The sequence below is a fragment of the Pseudorca crassidens genome, chromosome 17, assembly GCF_039906515.1.
Source record: "Pseudorca crassidens isolate mPseCra1 chromosome 17, mPseCra1.hap1, whole genome shotgun sequence".
In the NCBI taxonomy this organism is placed as follows: Eukaryota; Metazoa; Chordata; class Mammalia; order Artiodactyla; family Delphinidae; genus Pseudorca; species Pseudorca crassidens.
The window spans coordinates 10,655,376-10,668,884 of record NC_090312.1 but is presented as its reverse complement, the minus strand read 5'-3'; the positions used below and the strand labels follow the sequence as shown (position 1 = coordinate 10,668,884).

Here is a 13,509-nt window from a genome sequence, read left to right as displayed (position 1 = left end):
ACCAGGGCTCGAACCCGTGTCCCCTGCATTGGTAGATGGATTCTTAACCACTGTGCCACCAGGGAAATCCCTATGGAGATAATCTTAATAAGTGTTTTATATGTGTGTGTAGGGGGGCTTTTGGGAGAGGTAAGTCATTATGAGCAACATGAATGCTTTCACCATCTTACCTGGGTTAAGTGCAGGAAGAAAAGCTAGTCTACAGAGGTGAAGGGTTACATTTGACTTTGAGCCAGTTGAATTTTGGGTGCTTGTGGATCCTCCAGCTGGAGACGTCTAGGCAGCTAGAGGGATGGTTCTAGCACTCTGGGTTCGGAGCATGTAGGCGGTGGTTGAAAAATCTGAGATTGGAGAAAACTGCCCAAAGAGAGTGTGCAGAGTAAGAAATAAGAGGACCAAAGGTGAAGCTACGGGAGAAGCCAACGGGCCAGAAGAAGAGATGGCATCAAAGGGAATTTAGGAAATGTAGTCAGTACACAGGAGAGCAGGAGTGCACGGCATCATGAGAGCTGGAGTGTAAGACATTTAAAGGACGGGGTAACCAAGACTGTCAATTTCCTCTGCGTGGTCAAGCATCACGGAGGCTGGAAAGTGACTTCTCCTACAGCCCAGCTATCATTGTTGGAGGGTTTTTGTTGTTGTTGTTAATGCTTGCACAGTTTTGATTTTATGGATCACCTTGATAGGAAATCTCTGCAGGTGTTTTAGATAAGAACAGAAGGTCTGTGTAGCAGTGGGTTCCCAGAGGGCCCTACGCAGATGGGTAACTTCCCCCCACACAAGCTGGAAAAACACTCCCTGACAACACACCATTATTCCTGGGCACCCAGGGGAAGCAAATGACAGAGAATGCAGGTGGATTGCTTTGTCAGGCACTCCCAGGAGAGAAGGGGCCAATTCCAAGGCTGAGATGTGTCTCAACACTGTGAAGCAGCCATTGAGAACACAAATATCTTGTTCCAAAGCGAAGGAAGAAGCAAATCAGGCCAAGGTTGAGTCTGAAAGCCGCCCAGCAGGAGACTCAAACTCTCTCATGGTCACGGCCGCCATCCAGGTAACCTACAGACCTTCACATGGCGCACCGGCCTAGAAGGGTGCCGCTGGTTCTCACTGCTGCCTTTTCTCTTTCTCCACCTCTTGTACGCCATGGGCAAATCCTCAAGCACATGCCCTACATGCTGTGCTACTCCTACCTCTGTATTTTCTCACTCTCCGGGGGCTGGGGGGTGGGGAACATCCTGGTCATCCTTCAAGGCTCGGTCTTTCTTTGGATTCTTCCAAGACACCTGGCATAAGGCTAAGTACATAGAAAGTGCTCAATAAATACTCACTGACTTTTCCTTTTCGTGGGGAGAGAAGACTGCTTCTCTTCTCACCAGCCTTCTTAGGCTGTATTGCCATCTGCACTCCCAGCCTCTCTGCCTGCCCTTCTGCTGCGTCCTTTTCAAGTAGGAAGAAGGGCCAACCCTCCTGCTTGGAGTGCATCTGGAGTGTTCAGTGGACCTGGTTCTCACCGGAGGGCAGTGTCGCTGTTAAAGGTCAGTGTTTATGGGAAGTTCAGATGCTTGTCGTCTCTTCCTCCTTGACCTTCCCTGTGGGAAGAGGCTTGGTCATCTCTTCCCCTTGACCAGGCCACCTCTTCCTTTAAGCAAGGAAGCTCAGGTTGCCCCAGGAAGTCCTGATGGGCAGGAAGTGAAAGGCAGGCAAGAGCCAAGCCCTGTGGATTTGAACCTGTAGCTCTGAGACATAACCAGTAACGCGCCTTGGGCAAGGTATCATTCTTCTGAGCATCTTAGTTTTTAAAGTTTTTGGTGCATCTTATTTTAGTCTGCAAACCTGGGATTTTTAAGTCCACCTCTTAAAGGAGGCTCTGAGGTTAAAGTAATAAAGCAATGTAATGCTTAGCACATAATAAGAACTCAAGGAAACATTCATTTTCTTTCTCTATTCATGGTGAAAATCAGGAAACTTAAAGGCATCTTAAAGATGTCTGGGAAGAGTATGAACTGCAAGACACTTTCTAAGCAAGGTACTGGCGCTATGTATAAAATTCCTCTGGAAATTCTGCAGCAGCTCTTCAGCGTTCATTTATTTCTGCACACATAAACATTATAACATTGGACTGTAATTTTTATCTAATTATAGAGCTACTCAGGCAACCAGGGATTCTGAATTTGCTTTTGCATTGTTGGTGTACGTAAGAGGCAAGGGAACCTTTCATTTCTGAAATCAAATCTGAAAAAGAATGGCAAGGGATCTGCGAACAGCTCTACCCAAATCATTTCTAGATGTTAAGTTCTAATTTACCCTCTGCAGTGTGTCTTTAAAGCAGGGTCTGGGTTGGTACCATGACTGGAGGTTTGCTGGGGAGGCAGGGATCTGGGGGGATGAGCGAGCAGCCTCTAGCAGCTTGTGGTGCATTCGGAAACAGAAATGCAGACTGAAAGATGACCCTGGACTATCCTCGAGAATCTGCAAAGAGCCTGCGAGTCCAATAGTGCATTTGATCCTGTAGCAACCCTGAGAAGTCAGTATTTTTAGCCTCTTCATTAGGTGAAGATATGGTGACTCAAGAAGGGAAGGGGAACCAGGATTTATCAAAATAGGTATGGTTCATTTAATTCTTACAGCAACCCTGGGAAGTTGGCATTGTTATTCCCATTTTACAGATGAGAAAACTGAGGCTTCAGGGAGGTCAAGTACAGACACATAGCCAGTAAGATGCACAGTAAGTAGATCTATTAATATCCAGGGCCTCTTTCTTTCCTCTCTATCTGCCCTCTCTTGCTTGCTCCCTCTCTCTTTTTCCCTTTCCCTCCTACCTCTTCCCTCCCTCCATCCCTCTGTCATTACCATGCATGCAGACTTAGATACACTGTTCTATAATTACAAAAGGTATTGTCTGGCCTTTCCTCAGTTTCCCCTTCTGGGAGAGGAACAGCTGCACGCATGTGGAAATTAAAGGAAAGCGCTAGGCAAGCACTGTCTTTCTTTGCCAGGGTCCATTAATTTTTGCTTTGGGGGCTGGGAATTAGCTGTGGTCATATGAGCAGAGATTGCCTCGTCTGCTACAAAGTCCATGACGGAAGAAACGCGAGTGAAAGTCACCTACCATCTGTTCAGTCGCAGAGAATCAATCAGAAACAAAGTGAGTTGGAGGGGAAATGAGCTCACAGTGAAGAAAGCTTGGGCTGTGTCTGGGGCCCACAGGCTGCTCAGTTCCCGCTACATGTGGGCTGTGTGGTCAGAGCTCAGCTTTGACGCTGTCTTCACTATCAGTTTTTTCTCTTCACTGAGCAAGTGAGGTTGGGGTGCTGGCTGGTATTTTAGCTCCTGGCTTCAGCTTGTACCCCACAGTCAGAGGGACTCCATCAAGCCAGCTGCTAGGCGAGGTTCCAGATCTCTTCCCCCGAACCCAGGAATTGGGCATCAAGGCGGCTCATCTTCCTTGGTCACCCCTTCTGGGAAGGGGGCTGGGACCCCTTCTCAAGTCCAGATCCTCAGGTCCTTCCTGGGTTCCTCCTTCTGTCTCATCCCCCGCACCTGGTCAGTCCTGGGAACTGTCAACCCTCCATCCTAAATACCGAGCCCATTCGTCCTCTCTGGTTCACTGCCACTATCTTGTCCCTATTATTTGTTGCCTGGAGTTTTGCAATCCCCTCCCAGATGGTCTTCCCAGGTCCAGACCTGATCCCCTCCTATCATCATCCAGTGAGACGCTTCTAAACACAAATCCAATCATGTCACTTCCTGGATTAAAAGGCTTCAATGAAGTCTTCTCTGCCAGCCAGTCACAAATCCTCCACAAGGCTAACAAAACCCTCACCTCCAAAACACCCAGTTTCCAGCCCTTCCCACTCCCCTCCTTCTCAGTCCTCTCGCATAACCGGGAGAATCCTTCAGGACGCGGCTGAGGTGTCAGTGTCACCTCCCCTGGGAAGGCTGCCCTGATCCCTCCACCTCACCGCACTCCTACACAGCCCATGCCACCCTTTCCCCATCCTCAGTGGTAGCACTATATTATAGTTGTTCAACTCATTTCTTCCCCCAAGTAGGCTGTAAGCTGTATGATGCCAGGGATTGTGACTGTGTGGCCCCAGGGTCCAGCACAGACAGGCACATAGCAAGTGCTCACAGGATGTTTGTTGGGAATGTCAACGCCCTGTGCTCCCAGAGTCCAGAGGGAAGCGTGCACCAGATATGACCACATCCTCACCCTCACTGGCAGGAGTGAAGCGGGGAGTCAAGGAAGTTTCGGTAGATCTGGCAAAAGACCCTACAAACACCCACAGCTTACCACCCTGAGACCATCCTTTTTCCCAGGACCCTAGTCCACACATGGCTCTTGGGTGGTCAGGAAACCCATTCTCCTGTGGCATTCCCTGGTACCCTGTCCTGATTTATTCATTGCCATAGCATTTACAAATCTACGTGCATAGCATAGACATATCTACATGCACACCATAGACATATCTACATACATAGCATATAAGTAGCTATATTTATAGCATATATATACATCTAGACACATGCATATATTTTAATTATTTCTTTGTCTCCTTCCACTAGATTATAAGGCTCAGAAGGGAAGGGTTTTTTTTTTGTTCTTGTTGTTTTTGTTTTGTTTTGTCTTTGTCTTGTTTTTTGTATTTTTTGTTCAGTGACATAACCCCAGCATCTAGAACAGATCTGGCTCACAATAGGTAAGGTTTCCCCAGCCCCGTTTGGGAGAGGTACCTGGTCCTTCCTTCTCTCTCTCATTTAAAACTTTTTTTAAAAAATTGTAAAATGAACCATAAATACAGAAAACCACATAAGTATCACTTAATTAGTTATTTTAAAGTGTCTGCCTTAATAAAGGACACTCAGTTCACGAAACAGAACTTTGTGGGGCATTCCGAAGGTCCATCCACGTCCGCTGTTCCAGGCATAATCCTCTCTCCCATCCCGTTAACCACTTTCCATTTCTTTATAGTTTTATCATCCTTTTTAGACACTACAGTTTAGTCTTGCCTATTTTTTTGCTAAGTTTGATTTATCTTCTAAGTCTTTAGAAAAAATCTACAGGTTCTCTCTTTATCTCGTTCCTCACAATTTATTTATTGAAGAGTGTGTGCCCTTGACCTGTAGTCTTTCCCACTGTCTGGATTTTACTTTTTTTTCTTTTAATTTATTTTCTTGAAGTATAGTTGATTTACAATGTTGTGTTAATTTCTGCTGTCTATATATATATATACAAAAGTATATATATATACCTTTTCATATTCTTTTCCATTTTGGTTTATCACAGGGTATTGATTGTAGTTCCCTGTGCTATATAGTAGGATCTTGTTGTTTATCCTGGATTTTGGCTTTGTCTACTCATTCAATATCTTCTGTCCCCTGTGATTCCTGCAAATTGGGAACTGGATTCCTGGTCACACAGGTTTGGCCCCTTTGATAAGACTACAGACTTGTGTTCTTCCGTCAGAAGATACATTTGTCTTTCCTTTTTGTGCTGTTAACTCCTAGATCCATTAATTCATTGAGAGTTGGAAAATGGTGATATTTTAATTCTATAATTTCTTTAAATTGTATTAGCTTGAATGATTTTATGATGTTTCCACTCACCTGATCTTGCAGTTCATGCAGGAAAGACAGGAAAAAAAATTGTTTCTTTCCCTTTTTTCACTAGTTTGCAATACAACAGATCAGTTCCCTATCATCCACCAAAGGTTATCAACTCTTAAAAATGTCATTATAAACTCATAAAGTTTAAAATATTTGCTGGTTTTTGATCGACTGTTTTAACAATGATCCACACTGGGGCTAAAATTATTCCATCTTTGGACAATGGAAGCTTCTTCAATGCAGTTTCTGAGTCCTTTAGAGGTAACTAAGAAGCATGATGGCTTCTTCGCATTCTAGTAGGACAAGAGGTTCCAGGCCTATCTTGCACATTTCCTGTCCCAGCCGTAGAATCAAACATATCTCCAAAATTAAAAAAACAAAAAAACCAACTGTGATATGTTACTTCCGGACCACAATCTGGCCCCTAGTTATGCTCACATATACTTAGACTGCGTTGGAAATTCTTTCTAGGATTTCCCATATTTATATCTCCAATCCAGGATACCATCTTCCTTCTAGTTCTCATGTCTTAAGCTCTTCTTGCTGTGAAAGTTTCTCAGACTTCCTTTGTTTTACTTTATTTTTTAACATCTTTATTGGAGTATAATTGCTTTACAATGGTGTGTTTGTTTCTGCTGTATAACAAAGTGAGTCAGCTATACATATACATATATCCCCATATCTCCTCCCTCTTGAGTCTCCCTCCCACCCTCCCTATCCCACCCCTCTAGGTGGTCACAAAGCACCGAGCTGATCTCCCTGGGCTATGCGGCTGCTTCCCACTAGCTATCTATTTTACATTTGGTAGTGTATATATGTCCATGCCACTCTCACTTCATCCCAGCTTACCCTTCCCTCTCCTCGTGTCCTCAAGTCAATTCTCTACGTCTGCATCTTTATTCCTGTCCTGCCCCTAGGTTCTTCAGAACCATTTTTTTTTAGATTCCATACATATGTGTTAGCATAGGGTATTTGTTTTTCTCTTTCTGACTTCCTTTGTTTTAAATGACCTTGACCGTTTTGAGGAGTACTGGTTAGATATGCTGTAGAATGTCTTTCAGTTGGGATGTGTCTGATGTTTCCTCGTGATTAGGTTATGGATTTTGGGGAGGAAGACCACAGAGCTCATGGCATTCTCATCACAGCTCATCAACATGACATCACTGTTGACGTGAACCATTATCAGCTGGCTGAGGTAGTGTGTAGCGGGATTCTCCGTATACCCCGCCATCCACGCTGTGGAAGTCACCTTCAGCATAGCCATACTTGAGGAGAGGGGCTTCAGTTCCACCTCACTGAGCACAGAGCATCTACATAAATTCCTTGGATTTTTCCCCATGGGAAATTTGTCTGGTCTTCACCTTTTATTTATTCATTCAACCATTTATTTACGTCAGTGAACCTACGGATATTTATTTTATATTTTGGGTTATAATCCAATACTACTTTATTTATTTTCTTGCTCAAGTTGTTCCAGCTCTGCTTCCAGGGAGCTTTCCCTGTGTCCCTTTGACATACTTCCATGTGTGTGTATGTTTTAATATTTCCTTCTTTTCTGGCCCTAAATGATGTTCCAGGCTCCTCCTGTATACTTACTAGCCCAGACTTAGAATCAGCCAGCTCCCCAAGGAGCCCTGGTTCCTTATATTGGATATGGATATTAGAAATCAAGATCAGGGCTGTGCTCACTGCTTGATGTGGTGTTACTACTGAGGCGTCATTGCTCCTGGGCGTCCTCTGCTGACAGAGCAAGGACACACATATGTGTATTCTAATCTGTATCGATAAACATATCTGTGTTTATACAGACAGCCTATATCTAACTATAACTACAGTGAGCTAAACAAATTCATACTAATGTCTCCAACTCTAATCCTTTATCATAGGGATCATTCTAGCGTTTTCTCCTTGCTTATCTGTAACCTTCTCCGTCAACAGTGAGAAACTTGACTCCCGCAGTCTTCCATCCATTTACTTAACTGTTGAAATTATAGCGCACATATACTGTGGTTCAGGTTGTTCACACATAGCTCCATGAGAAACACCTTTATCAGCTAACGCACAGCACTACTGCACAGTTCTTTCTCGTTTAGTCCTCAAGAGTCCACGCATCTCCAAAGCTACTTAGGAACCACCTTTTCTCCCCACCCCCTTTGGTGAGGTTGTTTCACATTTTTAATACAGTTATGTTCTTTTATCGCAGTCTGATTTCATCATGGGTTTCCCTGAACTCGTAAACAATTTTAAAACATTTGTATACATTAAGGTTTTCATTCTTTGTGCTGTAAAGTTCTACGGGATTTTACAAATGCATGGTCATAGTATCATGACCATTACAATGTCATCCTGAATAGTTTCACTACCCTAAAAACATGTCCTGGGCTTCGTCTATGCAATGATCCTTTTCCTCCTCACTCCCCAAATAATATCCTCCTTCCCTTTGCATGCTTTCTGACTTTTTTTTTTTTTTTTTTTTTGCGGTACGCGGGCCTCTCACTGTTGTGCCCCCTCCTGTTGCGGAGCACAGGCTCCGGACGCGCAGGCTCAGCGGCCATGGCTCACGGGCCCAGCCGCTCCGCGGCATATGGGATCTTCCCGGACCGGGGCACGAACCCGTGTCCCCTGCATCGGCAGGCGGACTCTCAACCACTGTGCCACCAGGGAAGCCCATGCTCTCTGATTTTAACTGAGCATTTCATATGATTCCATTTTGTTTCCTTTCTTAGCATATTAATTTTATTTGTTTTAAAATTTTTTTAGTGTTTGCCCTAGAGTTTACAATACGCTTTTGAAATTAATCTAGGTCTACCTTCAAATTATACTGTAGCACTTCATGCGTAACGGGGGTACCTGAAAACAAAGCATCCCCAATTCCTCCCTCACATGCCTTATTGACACTGCTGTCATTCATTTCACTCATCCATATGTATAACCACTAAATACATCGTTATTGTTACTTTAAACAGTTATCTTTTAGATCAATTAAGAATATGAAAAAACCATTTTATTTAACTTCGTTATTCCTTCTCTGATACTCTTCCTTTCTCTGCGTAGAGCAAGTTCCTGATCTACATCATTTTCCTTCTGTTTGAAGAACTATTTTTTTTTTAACATTTCATGCAGGGAAGGTCATCTGGAAATGCCATTTTTATTTGTCTGATAAAGTCTTCATTTTTCTTTTGCTTTTGACTTCTAGGTTGGTGGCTCCAGCTCCGTTCTCTTCTTGCTTGCACAGTTTCTGATGAGAAGCACCATGTAATTCTTCCTCTTCCTCTATAGGTAAGTAGTAACCCCCTCCCCACACGGCCCTGCACTGTGTCTTCCATTAAGACTTTGTCTTTGGTTTTCTGCAATTTGAATATGACATACTTAAGTGTGTTATTTATTTGTTTGGTTATTTATTTATTGTATTTATCCTGCCTAGTGTTCCCTGAGGTTCCTGGTTCTGTGCTTTGGTGTCTGTCATTAATTTTAGAAAGTCTTCAGCCATTATTACTTCAAAGATGTTTTCTGCTCAGCTCTCCTTTTATCTCCTTCTGGTATTCCAATTATGCGTAAGTTACACCTTTTGGAATTGTCCCAGAGTTCTTGAATGCTGTGATTTTTAATTTTTTTTAATTTCATTTTTCTCTTTGCATTTCAATTTGGGAAGTTTCTATTGACCTATATGCAAACTCACTGATTCTTTCCTTGGTGTTGTTGAATCTATTGATGTGCCCATCAAAGGCATTCGTTATTTCTATTATGGTGTTTTTGAGTTCTAGCATTTCTTTTTGACTTTTCCTTAGAGTTTCCAACTATTGGGTTGGAATATATTGCCCATCTTTTCTTGTGTGGTGTCTACTTTTCCCGTTGGGACGCTTGATATGGTAATAATAGTTATTTCAAATTCTCTTTCTGATAATTTCAACAGCTGTGTCATAACTTGAGTAGTCTAGTTCTGATGATTGCTTTGTCTCTTCTTCCCTTTTGACACAACTTGTAATTTTCTGTTGAAATCTGGTTATATTGTATCAGGTAATAGAAACTGAGGTGAATACACCTTTACTGTGAGGATTTATGGCTAGAGGTTGGGCTATGCTTGGTGTTTGCAGTACCTGTATGTACCAGTGACTCCAGATTCTTCTTGTTTCCTTGTGTTTGAACCGAACTCCCCTAAATACTGAGAAAGAATCTGGGCCTTGCAATTCTTTCAGCCACAGCCCGCAAATAATATACTGGGTTGTTGGTGTGGGGAGCAGGTGTGGGGCATGGGGCTTTGTCAATTCTTTAAATCTCCTTTTTGACTTTAAAATATTCTTCCTTTCCACCTTCTATTTCTCTTAAGGCATTATGTGCTATGTTCATGTGCCCTATGTTCCCTTGTATTAAGTCTTCATTTCTGAAATGTATCTTTCTTTTATTTTTATTTCCTTTTTGAACACTCTTCCCAAATCGCTAAGTTTTTTCTAATTCTGATTTAGGCTGTCATTTGATGTCTTAAGTCACATTAAGGGTTTCAGTTCTTTTTGAAATAGTAGGTTAATGTTTTGTTATATGTTGTAGGCATGTCCTTTTGGAGTGCTTTCATTGCCTATCAGGATATTAATCTACTTTTAATTCTTGTTTTCCTTATAATAGCTTACTATGGGATTGTCATCAATACATTTTGTTGCTAATTTTTGTGTAAAATTAACTTGGTTGAACATTTATAAAGAGGTGTTTTTGGGATAGTTTATTTTTTAACTCCACAGAGACTTCTTTAGTTGTTTTCACATAGTATTCAAAACATGATGGCTAGATTCCCTTTCCACTTTTACTTGGACCCTCCCTTCTTCATTATAACCCTATCGTGAGTAATTATTTTTGTGTGTGTGGTACGCGGGCCTCTCACTGTTGTGGCCTCTCCCGTTGCGGAGCACAGGCTCCGGATGCACAGGCTCAGCGGCCATGGCTCACGGGCCCAGCCGCTCTGCGGCATGTGGGATCTTCCCGGACCGGGGCACGAACCCGTGTCCCCTGCATCGGCAGGCGGACTCTCAACCACTGCGCCACCAGGGAAGCCCTATTGTGAGTAATTTTGATCCTATTCATACAGTTCCTTCCAGGGCCCTATCCTGGGAGGGAGATTTGACTGGTCAGTTTTGGGAGTTCATAGTGTCTGACAATTCTAGCTCTTTGGACCTTAACTGCAGACCTTTGCGCTCACCTGACGTTGGATTGGGCAAACCCCCTCCCACTTTCAACTGCTTTTGCAATTTGGCCCATGGCCCTTCCCAGTGAGTATCTGTTGGCGATACTGGGGCTCTTTTCCTCCCAGATATGACAGATGCCTACTTGTTTCTTTCCAATTCCTCCCACACGGATGTTGATATCACACCCCATCTTGGGGCTCTTGGGAGATTGTCATTCCCATTTTTAAATTTATGGGTTTACCACATCACCTATTTTTGTTGTAAATATGGTCCTTGAGGTTTTTGGTTTTATGCAGTTGCTCAGATATGTGGGAATTCTGAGAAATTCAGAAATGGACTACTTCTACCACCATCTTCCCTGAATCCCTTTTCCCCTTACACCCCTGCCAATCTGGAAAAGGTCAAGCATTGCCATTCCCTGACTGTTAGTTAACCTGAACGTCTTTCCTTCACAGAATCATGTTACAACCTTCCTCAAAAACCTTCAGGGTCTCCTTCCTGCTCCCAGATTCAATTCTAAATTCCTTACCAGAGCATGTGGACGCTGCCCTCCTGCAGGTTATCTCCCTTTTCAGCCATGGCACCCACCACATCCTTGCACAAATGCTTGACCCTTAAGTCTTCCATTTACTCACCGTGCTACAAACACGAGGTTGTTCACATCTCTGTGCTTTTGCCTGCACTGTTTCCTAAGCTGCGGACACTCTTCCACTCTTTCTCCCTCATCCTACTCAGCTCAAAGCATCACCCCTTGTGCCAACTTTCTTTAAACCACCTAGGCAGAATGAATCACTGATTTTGGCACAAAGCAGTTAAGTAATTAAAAGCACAGACTGTCTCTGTGTTCAAATCCCAGCTCAGTCACTATATAGATGGGGATTAGAATGCTGCCTTACTTACTGGTTATTTTTGAGGCTTTATTGAGACAATCTGTGCAAAGGATTTAGCACTTTCCTGGCATATAATAAATGCTCAGTAACTGGAAGCCATTATTAACGTCTCTCTCTCTCCCACTAAATTATGTCTTAGAAGATGCAGACTTCCTCTGGAAAAATTATACCATCCTCAAGGGCTAGTAAGTTGCTTTGCCTGTATTAGACATTTAACTAATATTTGTTGACGTTATTTTTTAACCACACGAAAGGGGGAAATTCCTGGTTAGTTTAGGGAGAAGGGAATATATCCGAGAAAAGAGGCAAGGGTTACCTTACAGTGCAGGAGAGAGGAAAAAACATGGTCATTGGACTAATCCAGAACTAGATTCAAATGCTGGCGCTGGCACCTATAACCTGTATAATAAAAGTCTGTGTCTAATAGAGTCTTAAGAGTCCAGGCTGTGGAGCTAGACTTCCTGATTTTGAATCCAGGCTGTAACATTTTTCAGCTGTGAGACCTTGGGCAACTTATTTCATTACTCTGGGCCTCAGTTCTCTCCTCTTTCAAGTGAGGATAATGACAGTACCTACCTCATAGGGTTGCCATGAGATTTAGGTGTGTACTATATATAAAGAATTTGGATCAGGGACTGGCCACATATATTTGTTTGTAGTATTATTAGAGTGCCAATTCTGCTGACCCTGGAAGCTATGATCCTGTATCTATGAACAACAAAGAGGTAATTAACAAAGGGACAACTTAATGGGGATGAAGGGACTTATACTTACTTTCTGCATTCATGGGTGCAATGTCAAATAAAAGGGAGGCCTACGTTGATTTTGGTGGTTGTTTTATTAAGATTGGGAAAAAGCCCTTGTCTTGGTAGAGTAATGAGATTACTATGCAGCATAAGACAACCAGAACAGACTCTGATACTGTCAAATATTTTGCTATGAATCCTGGATCCCGTTATGGTAAATTCTGATCCCTTGAAAAGGTCAGCGGCTAGCTCCAGGTGAGGGCCCATCAGCTCACAAAGACATTTCATCTGATAACTTAGTCCCTTCATATTTACCTTGAAGAAGGAAGCAAACTTTGTATTGCCGTGATAAATAGAAGAACGATAAACGCACAGACCAGGTTTGATTTGAAGACTTCGTCCCTCATTTGAGAATACTGTAATGAAAAAAAAAAGGAGAATGAATTACTTCGCAGTAGAGTTGGGCACTTGGAAGAGTGAAGTTTTACTAGTGTTTGGAGTTGGGGATAAACATCAAGAAGAGACAAGGCATTTAAATGTGTATATTTTTAAAATTAAGAGGCATCCATATCTTAATATAACCTTCACGGAGCATTTTCTCCATCCCTCCCACCAACCTTCCAGTGAGAGCCCAGGGGTGAATACGATTCCCTTCACAGTAAAGGGGAACGTGAGAGGGACTTTGCATAAACTTATAAGCCAGTTCTCCTCCTTCCTCCCAAATAACATCATTTTAACAAAACAGAAGAGCACACAACCATATACACAGCAAATCAAATTCACATTGACGTTCTTCATGAGTAAACGTTAAGTCATTTAAGGATCTTGCTCTTGTGGACACAGGGAAATTTTTGACCAGAGAGTCTGCCTCTCTTCTCATAAAAACTACTGAAAAAATAAATTCATGGAATCTTAGAATAGAAAACAGCCAAAGAAATTTCCAGCAAGGGCAGCTGTTTCATTTTGCACAAGAGAAACCCAAACTGATCGACCAATGTGCTTGACTGCCCTTCTGTTGTCTGCTCGAGGTGGCCCCGGGGAATGCTGCTAACTTTGTTTTGATTATCCAGAGAACTCAGTAATTTTGTT

The 13,509-nt window shown here is 42.8% G+C and overlaps 1 protein-coding gene across 3 annotated transcripts in view; it reads right to left on the bottom strand.

Annotated features, from left to right (window-relative positions):
* Nucleotides 1-13,509, bottom strand: part of ADCY8 (adenylate cyclase 8) — a 218,726-nt gene that overhangs the window by 63,555 nt on the left and 141,662 nt on the right. For all 3 annotated transcript variants that reach the window (XM_067711242.1, XM_067711243.1, XM_067711245.1), the window contains one exon: nt 12,736-12,836. In XM_067711242.1, coding sequence (XP_067567343.1) covers nt 12,736-12,836 — 101 coding nt within the window. The remainder of the gene's footprint in view (nt 1-12,735; nt 12,837-13,509) is intronic.